The 18,992-nt window shown below is 35.2% G+C and overlaps 1 protein-coding gene across 1 annotated transcript in view; it reads right to left on the bottom strand.

The window, feature by feature from the left end:
* Nucleotides 1-6,449: 6,449 nt before the first annotated feature.
* Nucleotides 6,450-18,992, bottom strand: part of GK (glycerol kinase) — a 50,767-nt gene continuing 38,224 nt past the window's right edge. Inside the window, exons 11-13 of the mRNA XM_018043696.1 lie at nucleotides 17,231-17,311; nucleotides 14,162-14,248; nucleotides 6,450-12,341 (exon numbers count right to left, since the gene is read on the bottom strand). Of these exons, the coding sequence (XP_017899185.1) occupies nucleotides 12,331-12,341; nucleotides 14,162-14,248; nucleotides 17,231-17,311 (179 nt within the window). The 3' untranslated portion in view covers nucleotides 6,450-12,330. The remainder of the gene's footprint in view (nucleotides 12,342-14,161; nucleotides 14,249-17,230; nucleotides 17,312-18,992) is intronic.

An 18,992-nucleotide genomic window follows, 5' to 3' on the forward strand; every position in this document is an offset into this window, starting at 1 on the left:
ATTTTATTAGATTTGGATGCTAAAGTGCTATAGTGGATATATGATCAAAGTGCTGAGGGACTACAATAATAAAAAACATTTTCTTAGAGATTTTATAAAACTCAACATGTAAAAAGCTAATGAAAATGATAATGGAGGTTTTTTCCATTTAAAAGTTATAATTTTTTAATGAAAATCTTAAAGTTTATACTCCACTTACAGTGCTTACAAAATACTGGCTATATTCCCCATGCTGTACAATACATCCTTGTAGACTCTTACATACAACATTTTGTACCTCCCACTCCCCCATCCCTATATGTCCCTCTTCTCCCTCCCCATGGATAACCACTAGTTTGTTCCCTACATCCATAAGTCTGCTTCTTTTTGTTATCATCATTAGTTTGTTGTATATATATATTTTAATTGAAGGATAACTGCTTTACAGAATTTTGTTGTTTTCTACCATACATCAACGTGAATCAGCCATAGGAATACATGTCTCCTTCCTTTTGAACCTCCCTCTCATCTCCCTCCCCATCCCACACTTCTGGGTTGACACAGAGCCCCTGTTTGAGTTCCCTGAGTCATACAGCAAATTCCCATTGACTATCTATTTCACATATGGTAATGGAAGTTTCCATGTTACTCTCTCCATACATCTCACCCTCTCCTCCCCTCTCCCCATGTCCATAAGTCTGTTCTCTATGTCTGTTTTTCCATTGCTTCCCTGCAAAAAATTATATATATGCATTAGTATACAATATTTATCATTCTCTTTCTTACTTCACTCTGTATAATAGGCTCTAGGTTCATCCACCTCATTAGAACTGACTCAAATACATTCCTTTTTATGGCTGAGTAATATTCCATTGTGTGTATGTACCACTACTTCTTTATCCATTTATCTGTCGATGGACATCTAGGTTGCTTCCATGTTCTAGCTATTGTAAATAGTGCTGCAATGAACAATGGGATATGTGTGTCTCTTTCAGTTTTGGTTTCCTCAGGACATATGCCTCGGAATGGGATTACAAGGTCATATGGTAGTTTTATTCCTAGTTTTTTAAGGAATCTCCATATCATCTTCCATAGTGGCTGTATCAATTTACATTCCCATCAACAGTGCAAGAGTGTTCCCTTTTCTCCACACTCTCTCCAACATTTATTGTTTGTAGACATTTTGATAATGGCCATTCTGACTGGTGAAAGTTGATATCTCATTGTAGTTTTGATTTGCATTTCTCTAATAATGAGTGATGTTGAGCATATTTTCATGTGTTTGTTAGCCATCTATATGTCTTCTTTGGAGAAATGTCTGTTTAGGTCTTTTTCCACTTTTTGATTCAGTTGTTTCTTTTTCTGGCATTGAGTTGTATGAGCTGCTTGTATATTTTGAAAATTAATCCTTTATCAGTTGTTTAATTTGCTATTATTTTCTCCCATTCTGGGGGTTGTCTTTTCACCTTGCTTATAGTTTTCTTTGCTGTGCAAAAGCTTTTAAGTTTAATCAGGTCCCACTTGTTTACTTTTATTTCCTTTACTCCAGGAGGTGGGACATAGAGGATCTTGCTTTGATTTATGTCATCGAGTGTTCTGCCTATGTTATCCTCTAAGAATTTTATAGTTCCTGGTCTTACATTTAGGTCTTTAATCCATTTTGAGTTTATCTTTGTGTGTGGTGTTAGGAAGTGTTCTAATTTCATCCTTTTACATGTAGCTGTCCAGTCTTCCCAGCACCATTTATTAAAGAGGCTATCGTTGCCCCATTGTATATTCTTGCCTCCTTTGTCAAATATAAGGTACCCATAGGTGTGTGGGTTTATTTCTGGGCTTTTAATCTTGTTCCATTCGTCTATATTTCTGTTTTTGTGCCGGTACCATACTGTCTTTTTTTTTTGTTGTTGTTGTTGTTGTTTTATTTATTTATTTTTAATTTTTTTATTTTTTTTTAAATTTTAAAATCTTTAATTCTTACATGCGTTCCTTTGAAGTATAATCTGAAGTCAGGAAGGTTGATTCCTCTAGCTCCATTCTTCTTTCTCAAGACTGCTTTAGATATTTGGGGTCTTTTGTGTTTCCATATGAATTGTGAAATTTTTTGTTATAGTTCTGTGAAAAATGTCATTAGTAATTTGATAGGTATCACACTGAATCTGTTGGAGAAGGCAGTGGCACCCCACTCCAGTATTCTTGCCTGGAAAATCCCATGGACAGAGGAGCCTGGAAGGCTGCAGTCCATGGGGTCGCTGAGGGTCAGACATGACTGAGTGATTTCACTTTTCACTTTCATGCATTGGAGAAGGAAATGGCAACCCACTCCAGTGTTCTTGCCTGGAGAATCCCAGGGATGGCGGAGCCTGGGGGGCTGCCATTTATGGGGTCGCACAGAGTTGGACACAACTGAAGTGACTTAGCAGCACACTGGATCTGTAGATTGCATTTGGTAGTATAGTCATGTTCACAATATTGATTCTTCCTACCCAGGAACATGGAATATCTCTCCATCTGTTTATGTTGTCTTTGATTTCTTTCATCAGTGTCTTATAATTTTCTGTATACAGTTCTTTTGTCTCCTTAGGTAGATTTATTCCTAGATATTTTATTCTTTTTTGTTGCAATGGTGAATGGGATTGATTCCTTGATTTCTCCGATTTTTAATTGTTAGTATGTAAGAATGCAAGTGATTTCTGTGTCTTGATTTTGTACCCTGTGACTTTGCTAAATTCGCTGATAACTTCTAGTAATTTTCTGATAGTATCTTTAGGGTTTTCTATATATATTATCATGTCATCTGCAAACAGTGAAAGCTTTACTTCTTTTCTGATCTGGATTACTTTTATTTCTTTTTCTTCTCTGATTGCCATAGCTAGGACTTCCAAAACTATGTTGAATAATAGTGGTGAGAATGGCCACTCTTGTCTTGTTCCTGATCTTAGGGGGAATGCTTTTAGTTTTTTCACCATTGACAATGTTTGCTGTAGGCTTATCATATATGACCTTTACTGTGTTGAGGTAGGTTCCTTCTGTGCCCATTTTTTGAAGAATTTTAATCATAAATAGGTGCTGAGTTTTGTCAAAGGCTTTTTCTGCATCTATTGAGATGATCGTAAGGTTTTGATCTTTCAATTTGTTAACATGGTGTATCACACTGATTGATTTGCCTATATTGAAGAATCCTTTCATCCCTACAATAAACCCAACTTGCTCATGGTGTATGAGCTTTTTGATGTGTTGCTGAATTCTGTTTGCTAAGATTTTGTTGAGGACTTTTGCATCTATGTTCTTCAGTGATATTGGCCTGTAGTTTTCTTTTTTTGTGTTGTCTTTGTCTGGTTTTGGTATCAGGGTGATGGTGGCCTCATAGAGTTTGGAAGTGTTCCTTCCTCTGCAATTTTTTTAAAGAGTTTTAGAAGGCTAGGCATTAGCTCTTCTCTAAATGTTTGACAGAATTTATCTGTGAAGCCATTTGGTCCTGGGCTTTTGTCTTTTGGGAGATTTTTTCCATAATTTCTATTTCTTCCCAGTTCAGTCTTGGAAGATTGAACATTTCTAAGAATCTGTCCATTTCTTTCAGGCTATCCATTCTATTGCCATATAGTTGCTCATAATAGTCTCTTAGAATCCTTCATATTTCTTCATTGTCTGTTGTAACCTCTTTTTCATTTCTGATTTTGTTGATTTGATTCTTCTTTTTTCTTAATAAGTCTGGCTGAAAGTTTGTCAATTTTATTTCCTCAAGGTTTGTTATATATTTTAGTTCCTCGTATATGAGATCTCATACAGTACTTGTTTTTCTCTATCTGACTTGTTTCACTTAGCATATTGTTTTCATCTTAGTCACTAAGTTGTGTCCAACTCTTTTGCGACCCCATGGACCCCACCAGGCTTCACTGTTAATGGGATTTCCAAGGCAAGAATACTGGAATGGGTTGTCATTTCCTTCTCCAGGATAATGGAGTTTTAAGATACTTGCTTGGTATTGAGACAATAATGTTGTGATCAATATCAGGTACAATTAACACAATTTTGTCTTGATTTGGTCATATTTGTGGATTGCTATAAACAGATTCTTTATAATATTCTAGAATCGCATAAGTGAGGCAGAAACAAAATAAAGAATGAAAATAATTTGGTTGGTATTAGGGAAAAGAACGGGTGCACAATTTTTCCTTGGAACTGGTTGATTCTATTATGTCATCCCAAGAGTCAACTATGAACAGAGGTGTTTTAAAAAGCTTTACAGAAAATAGGCTAACTAAGAAGACAGTACAATGCACAGCAGAATATCACTACTTCTCTTAGATAAAAATTAATTTGGATGACTCAATTACAAAGTTGTTTATGATTTTTATGATTCAATTTTTATGACTGAATAAGTTTAGGAGAGTTATAATGTGTAATTAGCAGAGATATTTCAGCTTTAAATTGTTAAATGTTAAATTATAGATGATGAAGAAAAGTATCTATAAATTCGAGTTTTTTCATGAGCTGAAAAGCCTAAGAAATATCAGAACAGTAGGAAAGTATAAGTGGAGTAATGGCTTCACTGAAGCCTTTGGTTTTTTACGATCCTAGCATGAAGGCAGAGAAGGCGATGGCACCCCACTCCAGTACTCTTGCCTGGAAAATCCCATAGACAGAGGAGTCTGGTAGGCTGCAGCCCATGGGGTCGCGAAGAGTCGGACACGACTGAGCGACTTCCCTTTCACTTTTCACTTTCATGCATTGGAGAAGGAAATGGCAACCCACTCTAATGTTCTTGCCTGGAGAATCCCAGGGACGGGGGAGCCTGGTGGGCTGCCGTCTATGGGGTCGCACAGAGTCGGACATGAATGAAGTGACTTAGCAGCAGCATGAAGGCATCCTGGACATCATTGTAGCAATCGCACATGATCACTATAATGCTATCATGTAATTATGATTAACCAAACAAGTATACTAGCCACTTCTGCAGCACACAATGATGGAAAGGAAGGCTACCTAAGACAGAAATGCCTTGAGTGTTGAGAACAGCGCCACCTAGCCGTTGAATTTGTTTCTAACAAGCCAGCTTCTTTCTAGTCCACATGACCTTTAGCAAGGGGGCAAAAAATTTTAGACTTCAAGTGATCGACTTTGAAAACAGGGATCTTGTATGGTACACACTGTGATTGTATATCTGAGACAATTCAGTAGAAATGGCTCAGCATCCTTACATGTTATAATTACTTAATATTGCCATTACAGCTTCCAAAGTACAACTCAACTAAAGAAAAACAAACACATTATATTTGAAATCCTGTCTACTATGATCAGATGAAAGAAATCCATGTTAACACTTGTGCCTTCACCAGTTCTTCCAGTTGTGGGACACAAATCCTTAAAAAATCTATTAGATAAAGCGACTAAACACCAGTCTTACCTCCCAGTGAGTAAAGAGAAGTGAAATACCCAGCCACAATGGGGAAAAGAAATCCAGCATAGGTGAACAGCTCCCAGCAATTCATCCTCTCTGCTTCTCCGGCACCCTTTCCTCAGTGCAACACCTCCTTGGTTCTTACTGTGTATGACTTCTCCAGACAGACCGCAGGGTCCTTGAAGGCAGGTCAAGCCCTCTTCTCTTGGGTGCCCTAGTGCTGCTGGCGCTGAGCTGAGCACCCGGCGATGGCTTATTGGTTGACTGATGTCATGAGGGGATGGGCTGGAAGGGCGGGCGATTGATTCCAGCTGAGGAACCGGAGGCGCGAGGGAGGCAGGTGCAGGCTTGAAGGGAATGGGTGCCAAGAATGGAATGGTGGTGGCAGGAAGCTCAGTAGCTCTAAAGGAGTCTGTCCCCACCCCCCAAGCCTCTGACCTAGGAACTTGGGTTAAAAAAAAGTTTACAGAAGTAATCCCAGAGGGAATAAATAAATTACTGTAACTCCCGAGATGAAATATGACAGCCACTAAAAGTTCTTTGAATATTGTGGGGATAATTGTTCAGTTTCCGAGCCCAATTTTCCCTCCACAGAAGGTGTTAATCATTTCGATTGTCACTGAACCATTTTATTTTAATCATGTCTTTGTGGTCTTTTAAACACGTTTGAAAGGAAACCAATTTCATCCAATTTTATAATTCAGTGCTTTCTTTCAACTGTAATGAACTAGAACCTGAAATAGAATAAAACAGGTCTTGTGCCCGATTTGAAATTCAGTATAATGGCAGTGCTCTTTCTCCCTTGATATTAAACCTATATCTAGAATGGAGACTTTTTGGCCCAGAAATTTTCTAGCCTTAATATGTAATTCTGAATGTGGTGGGCTGACAGTAGAACAATTCAAATTGTTGGAAGGTTCTATACTGGAAATAAGACAAATAAGTATTTTTTCTGAGTCATGGAATTCACAACAAATGGATGGTTAAGGATATAATTTCTAATATATATTATTAATTCTGAATATTGATGCTTTATATGAGGTGCTTGAAATAATTGTGCCAAGAAGATCAGTAAGATTTCAGCCCTTTTAATTTGTAAAGGTGTCAGGATAAACAAGATTACACTAATGGACTTGATACATATAATTCAGACGATGATACATTGTCTTTTTTTTCACCTTATCTTTTTACTATGAAATAGTTCAAGAATACAGATAAGTAGAGGATACAGTAAAAAAAAAAATCCATACTATCACTCAGTCAACTCTTAAGATTTTTCTGTATTTGCTTTAACTCTTTTAATTTTTTAAGAAACACAGTTTTTCAGGTTCCAGTGAAGTCTCTTGCCTGATTCCATGCTCTGCCTTCCAGAGGTAACCACCATCCAAAACTTGGTTATCTATCATCCCTGTCCAAGTTTCATACTTCTAGTTCAACTGTATGTGTTCACATACATGATACGTTGTGTTGTTCTGCAGGTTAAAATTTTTATACAACATTTATGAACATCCAAGATCTGTGAAAATACCACCTTAAAGTTTAGGGGAAAAATTAAAATAACCACAGGTATTATTTACGAGTCTGGATAATTTTCTACCCTTCTTTCTAACCTTTTATTTTCCAATTTTTCTAAGAACAGTATTATTCATTTCCAACTAACAATTTGATCAAAAAATTAAACGGACAAGAATGCTCATTTTACAAAGAGGTCCCTTGGCTGTTGAGAAACCAGTGATGTAGAGAATGAACTTGCAAATATTCACTGTCATTTGAATTATATTTACAATTATTTGAAGAGGTAGGTGGCAAACAGACATTGTTCTCTCCTATAAACACTGTAGTAAAGAAAGAGACGTGGAGGTAAATTAATAAAAGGCTGAAGGTTTAAAATGAGCTTGAGGAGAAAGAAGATGAGATTAAACCTTCAAGAAAATTAAGACACAGCACAGTTTCTTAACTACAAGTCAAGTTACTGGTGATTATTGTAATATGTTTTACTTAATATGTTCAGAAGACTGCCTCCTCATTTACCAAGTCTTTGGGGAAAATGAGTTAGCTGTATCCTTTTGATCAGTATATTCTATTGGACAAACCATGAAAATCCCTGGGAAGCTGAATGGGAGCCCAGATCTTCTATTTCTTCATAATCTTTTATGTATTAGTGACTAAAGGATTTTTCTTATTTTCAATATTAGATACGTGAAAAAGAGTTAATGAAAGTGAAATAAATAGGGGATACATTTATTAACCTCCATATTTTTGAGGAGCAAATAAAATTTATTTCCTTCAGAGGGTTCATTTCAGGGATTATAAGCTAACATGCTGTCAGGGACTGGTCAAATATATTTATTTTACATAAATGCAAATTACATTTTCATTGAGGTATAATTCATATACCATAAATGCATTCCTTTAAAGTGTATGCTTTTCAGTTTTTAGTATATTCACAAAGTTGTGCAATCATTACCCCGAAAGAAACCCTGTCCATTAGCAGTCATGTCCCTTTTCCCTTCTCTGCACCCCACCGCCCCCCTGACTCTGGCAGCCACTAATCCACCTTCTGTCCCTGCGGATTTGTCTATTCTGGACATTTCGTGCAATCTGAATCATACACTATGTGGCTTTTTGTATGACTTTTTTCACTCTGTGCAGTTTTCAAGATTCATTTATGTTGTAGTATGTGTGTGGTACCTTATCATTTTTACATGTGAATAATATTCCCTTGTATGGATATCTCACCTTTCATTTACCATTCATCAGTTGATAAGACAGTTGTTTTCTCTTGTGCTATTATGAATAATGCTGTCATGAACATTCATGTACAGTGGCCTCTGAACTTAAGCTCAAAAATTTAGATTTGCAGGGGCTTCCCTAGTGGTACAGTGGTTAAGACTCTAAGCTTCTGCTGCAAGGGGCGAGATTTCAATCCCTGCTTAGGGAACTAACATCCTGCACCGCAAAGTGGCATGGCCAAAAATTAATTAAAATTGATTGAGCAACCAGTTTTTAAAACCTTTGTAAAAAAAAAACTTATTTCATATCGGGGTATAGCCGATTAACATGAGCAACTTGTTTTTAACCTCTCTTCTGCTTCTCAGAATATTTATCTTTATACTCCCCAAATTTAAGTTAATAGGTCATTTTCACTAACTCTGATGACAGGGAAATCTTTAGAAACACTGGTGAGAGTTCTTTGTCTGTGATACTTAACACATTTTCTCCTTTAACATAAGACCAGAGCTAAGATATGTACCTATAAAGTATAGATCAAGTAGCAATCAAGTTGGTTTTGAAACTCACTCAGTTTTCCAGTAATGCCTATTATGTGACCTGATGAATTGTTAGGTTGCAAGAACAGATCAAGTAAACTTCCTTATTTAAAAAGTACAGTTAAAACAAGCTATTACAAAGTTCTAGTTAAAAACTAATTCTTGGAACACTTTTACACTGTTGGTGGGAATGTAAAATGGTGCAGCCACTATGGAAAACAGTATGAACGATTCCTCAAAAAATTAAAAAATAGAACTACCATATGATCTAGCAATTCTACTTTTGAGTATATAGCCCAAAGAATCGAAATCAGGATATCTACACTCCCAGGTTCACTGCAGCATTATTCACAAAAGCCAAGATATAGATAGAACCCAAATGTCCATTGACAGATGAATGGATAAAGAAAATGTGGTATATACATACAATGGAATCTTGATCAGCCTTAAAAAGAAGGAAATTCTACTGTTTGCAACATCAACGTACCTGTAACACCTTATGCTAAGTGAAATAAACTGGACACAAAAAGAAATATTGTGTAATCTTACTTTATGTGTGGAATCTTAAAAAGTCAAACAGAAATAGGATATTGGTGGTTAGCACGGGGTGGGGTGAGAGGGGAAATGGGGAATTGTTCAATGGGTATGAAGTTAGTTACACAAGATGATTAAGTCCTAGAGACTGCTGTACAACTTTTAGTGCCATAGTTAACAATATGCTATTGTGCATTTAAAAATTTAAGAGGGTAGATTTCATGTTAAGCATTCTTAAACATACAAACACAAAGCAAAGGGACACAAGGAAATTTTTGGAGGTGACTGGTATGTTTATAACCTTGATTTTGGTGATGGGATAATGGGTGTATGCATTAAGTCCAAGCTCATCAAAGTAGATACATTAAATATGTACAGTTTTCTATATATCAATTATACCTTATTAAAGCTATAAAAATAGTAATTTTTGCACTTCTCTTTATGATTAGACACTATGAGGTAAAAACTACCTACTTGACTACCATTGCTGTTATAGTTTCTGTGCTATGACATCTTTTGTCTCATGGTTCCTCCTAAATTGCAATCATTCTTCATTCCCACAGGATACAAAATACCTATAAGCCAAAGAACTGAGACTTAGGCATTTTAAAAGAAACACACTAAAAAAAAAAATTCTAAGGTATTATTACAGAAGCAAAAATGCATTATTTATGTTACTGATTACCTGGAGAACAAAAGATTGAGGTGTTGGTGATGGAGTTCAGAGAATAATGGCGTACTTGACTCCACCAACTCACCCAGGTAGAGAGGAAGTGAAGCAGAGAGTGGAACCAGTAAGTCATGGTTAGCCATGACTGCAAGACCCGACTGAGAATAGCTGCTGACCTCACCGGGGCATTTTCTGGATGCTGAGATGGGACAATGTAGTCTTTTTTGACAGAACAAGTAAGGTGCTCATCATCCCAGAAACTGCTTCTTCAACTGTTGGTTAATTCTTCAGTATGTGCCTTATCAATGGCTAACAGCTGAGCTGAACGTTTCCTGAACCATCTTTCTCAATTAACTTTGATCTAAGTTCTAGTCTGGAAACGAGAAATGCAAGTAAGAATGAGGGTCAATTTATTTTAAGTAAATTTATCATTAAATATCAACGTGTATCATTTCAAACATTTATAAATATCACAATTTATAGAAAATTAATGTAATCTTAAAATTATTGGAACAATGCTTTTCACAGATATTTACATTAACTCAAACTACCTTTGTAGAAACAAATGATGTTTAAAAGTGTCCTTGCCACAAAGTAATAATTTCATAGTACCTTTCTGTAACATTTATGTCACTAATTTCATAGTACCTTTCTGTAACATTTATGTCACTAAAGTGGCAGCTGCACCAATAAAACCCAGCAGATTCAATAATTTACAAACAGCATAATCAGAACTGAAAACGCAAGCTACCATTCATTCCAAACAAAACAAAACCTTTTATATTAATATATATAAATATTTTTCCATTTTCATTACTGAAGAAAATAATTAGGAGGCAGTATTTTCTTGTTTGTAGTAAAAAAATTAATCTTAAGATTATTTTAAAATTGACATTGAGAAGCTAGATTAGGTAAGTTGTTATAATGCCTCACATTAAATTTTTTGAGAATTTCTTGGTTGTGGGTGCAGCGAGAAGGAAATTCTTGGGTTTACTGGAAGCTTTTTCTATCAATTAAACCATTTTTCTGTTGTATTAATAATATGTCCATAAGCAGAGATAACTACTTGTCATCTCAAATAGAAAGTTTAATTGCCTATCAGCCATTTATAACACACTTAGATGGAAAGAGATTCTTGGCTTTTTTTTTTCTACTTAAGTTTGTAAACTTTTTTTGATATCCCCTCAAAAGGATCCTAAATAGATCTAAATATATGTCAAAGGAAAAGCAAACTTTATATGGACTCAGTGCTTGTATTTGAAAACAATATATGCTATATTATTCCACAGGTTTTTTTAGCATATAAAAGTATGGTATAAGAAATTATAGTCACAATAAAGTACATTTTCTTTTATTCACATAGAACATATACTTAAATTTTAAATGTTGGCTCTTCAAGAAAGCCTCTCCTGGTAAATAATATGTATAACCGTTGCCCAAAAATGTATACAGCTGTTTTCCCCAAAATATTTATACACATAGTGGTCCACTTAAGACCAGCCCCATTAGAATCTACTGAATACAATGTGTTCTTAATTTATAAATGGGCTACCCTCAGTATATAAAATATAAACGCATGTATGTTACACATACAAAGTAAGAAATATAAAAAGGAGAGATGAAAAGAAAAGGAAGTGTTCTTCCCTATAAGATCCTGACAGAAACTCAGTGTAATTAGTGAGAACATGTACTCTTAATTTATAAATGGGCTACCCTCATTATACAAAATATAGAGGCATGTATGTTATACACAATGTAAAAAATATAAAAAAGAGAGATGAACAAAAAAAAAAAAAAAGGAAAGTGTCCTTCCCTATAAGATCCAGATAGCAGCAATTCAGTATAATTAGTGAGACCATGTAAAATACATGAAGAATTTTCAGTTTTGGCAAATACTTTTTAGAAAAATGCCTAAGGAATGAGGGTACTAAATTTCTATATTAAGAATTTAGTAGAGGCTTCCATTTAAGCATTTAGTGAAGATGTTGTGGTCTCCCTAATAAGCAGAAAAGAGGACTTTGGGTAGGGGAGTCTGTTAAAAAGAAGCAAACAAAAAACCACAGATTTTTAGCCGATTAGTAATAGCCCCTTAATGAAGTGTGTGTAGTGCAGGAATCAAATCCTGGCCCATCAGAGTTTGAATATATGTGATAAAAAAATTCCAATGAACAGGATCTGAATTCTTCCTAGATCTTACAGGGAATGAGGCAGGAAATGATTGCAAAAGAGGGGGTCAGCCCCAAAGGTGGCTCGTCCAATCTTAACTAGTGCTGTTAAAAAACACACCAAATGTTTCTATAGCATTCTTTCTGCTGCATTTTCTTTATTTCAAGCCACAGGTCTACTTGGAGTATCATGCAGCAAGTGGCTTATAAATAAAATCAGTCTATGAATAGTGTCATCACATTAAGAGACAGAATCACTGGACTCTCTCCATAGGTAAAGAGCTCGCATCTTTGGAATCCATGAGTTGGTAGTATTTACGGCATACCTAAAATGGGACAAAAATCATATATGTCAATAATAATATACATGTAATTTAGGAGTTAAAGCAATGAAGATGATTCAATCATTATTGAGCTAGAAATTCCATATGGTTCCTAAATATTGCTTCACAGGTAAAATGCAACAAATACAACTGGGACAATTTCAAAATTAGCAAATGAACACTACTGCTAACTGTTTACCAAGACAAGTCATTCCAATTTTTCTCAAATCTCAGCATATGTTACCAAGAGAGATCCTAAAGATGGCAATCATATCTATTTTGGAAGTCTAGGAATTTGGACATTTACTGTATCCTTCAGCTTAGAGATATGTTATATATCCTATTTTTTCAAAGACCAAGCTTTTTCATTCTGTACTGGTATCAAAGGGAAACAGAAGGGAAAAAAATATCAATGAAAACATTCAGCTGCAATGCTATTTTCTTTCCTTTTCCAGACCAACATAATGCAGCCAAAAACAAACAAACAAAAACATAAACAAAAACACCTCAGGATAAAGAAAAAAAATAGAACTTTTCCTAAAACAGAATTTTTAAAAATTTAAATTACAGTTCTTCTGGGGAATACTCAGACTCTTCCACCAAACATTCCTGAGAAGCAGAAAGAAAATAAGCATCTGCTAATTCTGTACAGATTTATGTATACAGAAGCCTTTTGTAGTGTGTAAAGCACTAATACCAACATAAGGAATGGGTATTATGGAAGAAAAATATTTGAACAAATTTATTATAAACATGAAGAATACAGAAAATGGTAAATCTAATTTTAAATTCTCATGCACATAACTGAAATTTTATCATGATTTAAAAGATAATTTAATGTTCTGTTAATGTAGATAATTTTTATTCCCTTTCTGCTAATGTAAATAACTTTTCATTCCATATTTATTTATAGTGCTTTAGTGATGATGCCAATCTGATTAATGCTTGTCAGACTTCTAAAAACAGATGTTCTCCCATATCAATAAAAAATTTTTACATTTTAAACCCAGGTCATCTTGCAATTAAGAGAAATAATTCAACTCCCTAGTTAAGAAGATTTTTTAAGTGTTTCACTTTCTTGGCAACATATGAAATACGTCATTTCCATTTAGGCCACTAATTTGGAGAAAAACTGAACTATCATTAGCAACAACTTTCAAAAATGATTATTATATTTAAATTAATGCTGGTTATGCAGTGAGTTTTATAATGTACTGAGCAATTTTACTTTTATAAGAATATTCAGAATATGCGAAAATAATAATTCAGTTTGAATTTCACCAATTTATTTCAGCAATAATTTTTAAAAAATTTCAGTTCACCAATGTATTCTCTTAACTAAAATAAAAGTTACGATAACTTTTCCCCAGGTTTAGAGTTTTACAGAAACTCTGCTAACATACTCTGGCCAAAAGTCTTACCAGGATTGAAATATTAAGACTTCTATAGCAGATTTTCATAAGTATGAAAAACAACTTAGGTACATTTGAAAGACAGTTCAATTGATTTCAAATACTATACATTTCATCTACCACTCTGAACATCCTTTCATTTAAGCATGAACAGTAGTACTTGTGCTTACTGCTGCACTTGCCAGCAGAATGTAGCCCCTCAAAGAAAATCATCTACTAAAAATCAAAGAGAATAAAAGCAGAGTCACAGTCCTTAATTCTGAATTAAATAGTCTATTAACTAGACCTTTAATAGATTTTCCAGGTTCCTAAGAACAGGAAGAAGGAAAAATAGTGAAAACTTTCTGTTCATTTATACACAAAGACATTAATGCTAACTCATATAATTGTCTAATTTAAAGAGGAACTGACCTGAGAGGTACCTTGCTCCGATTAACATTACCACGCTACTCACTATAAAAAAGCCCAAGGGTAGACTACAGAAGATACTAGGGTCACCTGTTGTCATCCGAGTAGGAGGGAATTCCAGTCAAGCAAACCAAAAGAAAGACACATAATTACAATATTTGTGTTAAGAATCACATGATAGCAAAAAAAAGTTATAAAAATAGTATATTCATAAAAGCTAGCAAAGAGTTATTACTTTAAATCAAAACCAGAATCAAAATTGAGGGCTTATGACAGTTAACAAACAATACAGATAGCATGCCACAAATAGCAAGAACATAGAGCATATAGACCAACATAAACCTTCCACTGGCAAAGCCAAAGAAAGCTGAAGGAGAACTTTCTTTTTGGGAGGCTGCTGATTTTAGCTTTCTTCGTTCTTCCCCAAAAGATACTAAGTGAGCAATCCCATTCCCCATCCAGATTAAAATTATAGATCCTTTGGCTATCAGAGAAGAGTTATATTAGTCCAACTCATTAGTTTGAAAATAAATTTCAAACCCTATTGGTTTCATTTTCTTTTTTACACACAGTTGGTATAACAAAATGAACCTGAAAATTAATGTTACTATATAATTTAAAAACTAAACTGTATTAATCTATATTTTAAAATATTGTCTGAGAACACAATTGTTTTGATATTTTCTAACCTGATTGAAAACATTTCCTTTAAAGAATAGCTAGAGAGATACAGACATAGGCTTTTCTTGAATTTAAACATTATATATCTTGAACATTTAATACTTTTTGGAAAAAAATGTTATTTTGGTGGGTTTGGAGTACAAAGTCATGAAGTCATTATTTATCATAAGCTCTCTCCAAAAAATATTAAATCCCCAATCATTCCTATATTTTAAACATATTAAATGTATGTTAAAAATTCTTTACAGTCCATTCAAATATAGTTACAAACAAGCAAATAAATATGAATGCTTCAAAATTGGCGATATGCTTTGGAAATTAAGCTAACATAATATTCTTCCCATAAATTAAAACTATTTAAAGAGGATAAGAGGCCAGGTAGCAATTTGAATAGATTTATGAGATCATCAAAATAGGATTCTATCTGTACTATTATTACATAGCTTACATTGCTTGAGGAACAATCAGCATTTCACTAATTGATTGAATATTGTTATCTGGATTATTATACAGTTTTAGAGACTCTCAAAATGTTGTACATGAGTGCTTTTCATAAATCTGCTACAAACTGTTTTCACACTTTGCCTTAAATACACTGCAGCCTAACTGAAACAAACACCAAGTTTGGAAAATCGAAAGCTCTCAAAAAATCAAATTATTTTATCATCAATTCTGAAGGCAGAAACAAAAAAATCATGTAATTTTCTTTTATCCACTTTTTCTTGGCATTTTAAGTTCCCTGACAGTAAGGTAAAGCAAACAGAAAATGATCAATTGGCTTTGTGGGAACTTGGCGATCAAAATTATATCCTCAACTGCAAGTAAGGAAGAAGTATGTGTGGCATCGACATGGAGGCGGATATGGCGAGGGAGGGAAACAGGTTGAATTGTGCCATTTTATTTATTTATTTGGCCATCTAATTTTTTTTGGCCATAAAATAAATAAAATACATTTTATTTATTTATTTTTTGGGAGCATGCGGGATCTTGTTCACTGACCAGAGATGAACCTGTGCCCCATGCATTGGAAGTGTGGAGTCTCAACCACTGGACTGCCAGGGAAGTTTCTGTGCCATTTTAAAAAATACAACTAGTCAAAGAAATCAGAGAACTCATTTTCATCAGCTTTTAATTGAGGGTAACCAGAAAATAAACCAGGGTGCACAGCTGCTGCGTCCTTCAAAGCAGCTAGCACTGTGCTACAAAAAATACCTATGATTGAGAATTTTAACTATAAAAGGTCTCAAAACTGCAAACAGTCTTAGCAAGAAAGGCTTTGTCATCATCTTAGAAAGAAAGGTGGGTCTCAGAACAAAGGATTTAAAGACAATGGATATTAAGCCTAAAGCTTATTTAGGAGAATAAACAAAAGCTTCAAGTAAGAAACAGGATGATCCCAGAAGCTTCTCTGAAAAGCTAGATACATTAAAAGTGGTTCTTGGGACTTCCCTGGTGATCCAGTGGCTAAGACTCTGGGCTTCTAATGAAGGGAGTCCGGGTTTGACCCCTAGACAGGGAACTAGATCTCCCATGCTGCAACTAAGCACCGGTGCAGCCAATAAATACATAATTTTTTTAAAAAGTGGTTCTATACTCACTTTGGGGTTGGAAAGCAGGCTATATTTCATTTATAAACTCTTCTCTCTTAAATTATATGCTTCAAAATATTATTGACCATTGTTTCATTCATTAAATTCCAAATCTTATATTTAGCAAAGGATTACAATATTAAGCCACATTAAAGGTATGTTAAAGGCTGTTTCAATATTAAAGGCAGCTCAGAGCTGTTTACAACTAAATATTTTATTTATGGTAGATACCTTCCCATCTAAGTGATTAAAAACAAAAATTCTCTAATTTCTGCCAAGAGCATTTCCCAATTATGACATTTCTAATTTACTATGTTTGGTACTTTTCTTCCTCTGATTTCAATGAATTCTTACAACATACACTCACTAAGGACTTGGGAGCAGTCTAGGAAGTAATGAAATGTATTCTGAAATCAATATAGCTTTTGGTCAGTTCAGGTCATGAAGACAGCCCCCCAAAAAGGCAAAGTCAGTCACGAAGAGGATAAAAAAAGTTTAGTTGATTTTTTTTTTCATTAGGAAGAAACTAGAAATACTTTTACTTTTAGAAAACTAAGTTATCAATGGAAGTACCAGAAATAAACTAATAAGGAAAGGTATGGCAGGACAGAGTTAAGCACATATATCAATCTGATAATTTACATTTTATGTTTAGAACTTTAAAGTGTTTTCAAAATGTTAGAAACTATGAGCATATGATAATGCTATTCTTCAGAGCAGCCTTGCTAAGTATAAACAGATACTTAAAGAAGCTATTTAACATACTAGGACAAAGTGGCAATAACAATAAAAACATTTTTACCACTTTCTGAAGACTGAGTTGTAACCCAACCCATTGATTTCATCACAGCTTTCTTCCATGTAGAATAACGAATTTCACTTTCTAGAAATAGAAGGTAGGAAAACCATACATAAGAAAGGCAGTTTACTCAATGTTATGTGGCAGACTGGATGGGAGGGGAGTCTGGGGGAGAATGGATCCATGTACATGTATGGAATAATCTACCAGGAGACCCCAGTTCGATTAATAATCTACCAGGAGACCCCAGTTTGATTCCTGGCCTGGGAAGATCCACTGAAGAAGGGATAGGCCACCCACTCCAGTATTATTGGACTTCCCTGGTGGCTCAGATGGTAAAGAATCCACCTACAATGTGGGAGACCCGGGTTTGATCCCTGGGTTGGGAAGATCCCCTGGAGAAGGGAACGGCTACCCACTCCAGTATTCTGGCCTGGAGAATTCCATGAACTGTACGTGTACAGTCCATGTGGTCGCAAAGAGTTGGACACGACTGAGTGACTTTCACTTTCACATGTATGGCTGAGTCACTTTGCTGTACACCTGAAACTATCAATAACAACTGTTAGTTACTATACTCCAATACAAAATAAAAAGTTTTTTAAAAAAGAAAGACAGTTTACTAAGATGTTTTAAGTACTATACTTATATTCACTCATCATTCTTGATAAATTGTTTCACTTATTAAACTGACGCTTGTTACACTGTATTTAACTGACATGGAGCTTTACCAGGACTCAGATCCCGGTATGGTTGCCAAAGACTGCCAGTGACTGCAGAGAGAAGCTTGTGTGGAAGTTGGGGGGAAATTTAGCCTGCTCTGCAAAATGAAAGGAGATGCAGAGACAGGCTATCTGCTAAGACCAGGTCATTCATAAGCAGGTGGTGATGAATTATAAAGGAGAATCCTATTTGATCTGCTTTCTCTTTGGGGGAGGGCAGAGGACCTTGGAAAGTGAAAGTCGCTCAGTTGTGTCTGACTCTTTGTGACCCCATGCACTGTAGCCTGCCAGGCTCCTCTGTCCATGGAATTCTCCAGGCAAGAATACTGGAGTGTGTAGCTGTTCCCTTCTCCAGGGGATCTTCCCAGCCCAGGGATCAAACCCAGGTGTCCCTCATTCCAGGCAGATTCTTTACCATCTGAACCACCACAAAATCCACTATGATGCCATTTTTTTTACATATAAATTTATTAATTTTAATTGGAGGCTAATTACTTTATAATAATGTATTGGTTTTGCCATACATCAACATAACCCTGTATGAGAGACAGCAAAAGAGACAGAGATGTATAGAACAGTCTTTTGGACTCTATGATGCCATTTAATACACAGCTTTTTAAAAAGGTTTAAAACCAAACTGAATATATAAAACCTGACTTTTATACACAAACTTAATTACAGGTATTGGGGCTTCCCAGGTAGCACAGTGGTAAAGAATCTGCCTGCCAATGCAGGAGATGCAAGAGACACGGATTTGATCCCTGGGTCTGGAAGATCCCCTGGAGGAGGAACTGACAACCCACTCCAGTATTCTTGCCTGGAATAGTTCACGGACAGAGGAGCCTGGCGGGCTACAGTCTATTGGTCTGGCTTGTGGCTTAGTTTTGTTTGTTACAACAGTGAGTCAAATATTTAATGTTCATTGATTTAAATTGTTGCTGATTTTGTCAGGCTAGCCCTGCTGTGCTTAAAAGTTACCAGAATGGTCCTTAGCCAAGTAAATCCTGTCCTAAAACTAGTCATTGGCACTAAAGATGACCCAA

Source organism: Capra hircus (genome assembly GCF_001704415.2).
Source record: "Capra hircus breed San Clemente chromosome X unlocalized genomic scaffold, ASM170441v1, whole genome shotgun sequence".
In the NCBI taxonomy this organism is placed as follows: Eukaryota; Metazoa; Chordata; class Mammalia; order Artiodactyla; family Bovidae; genus Capra; species Capra hircus.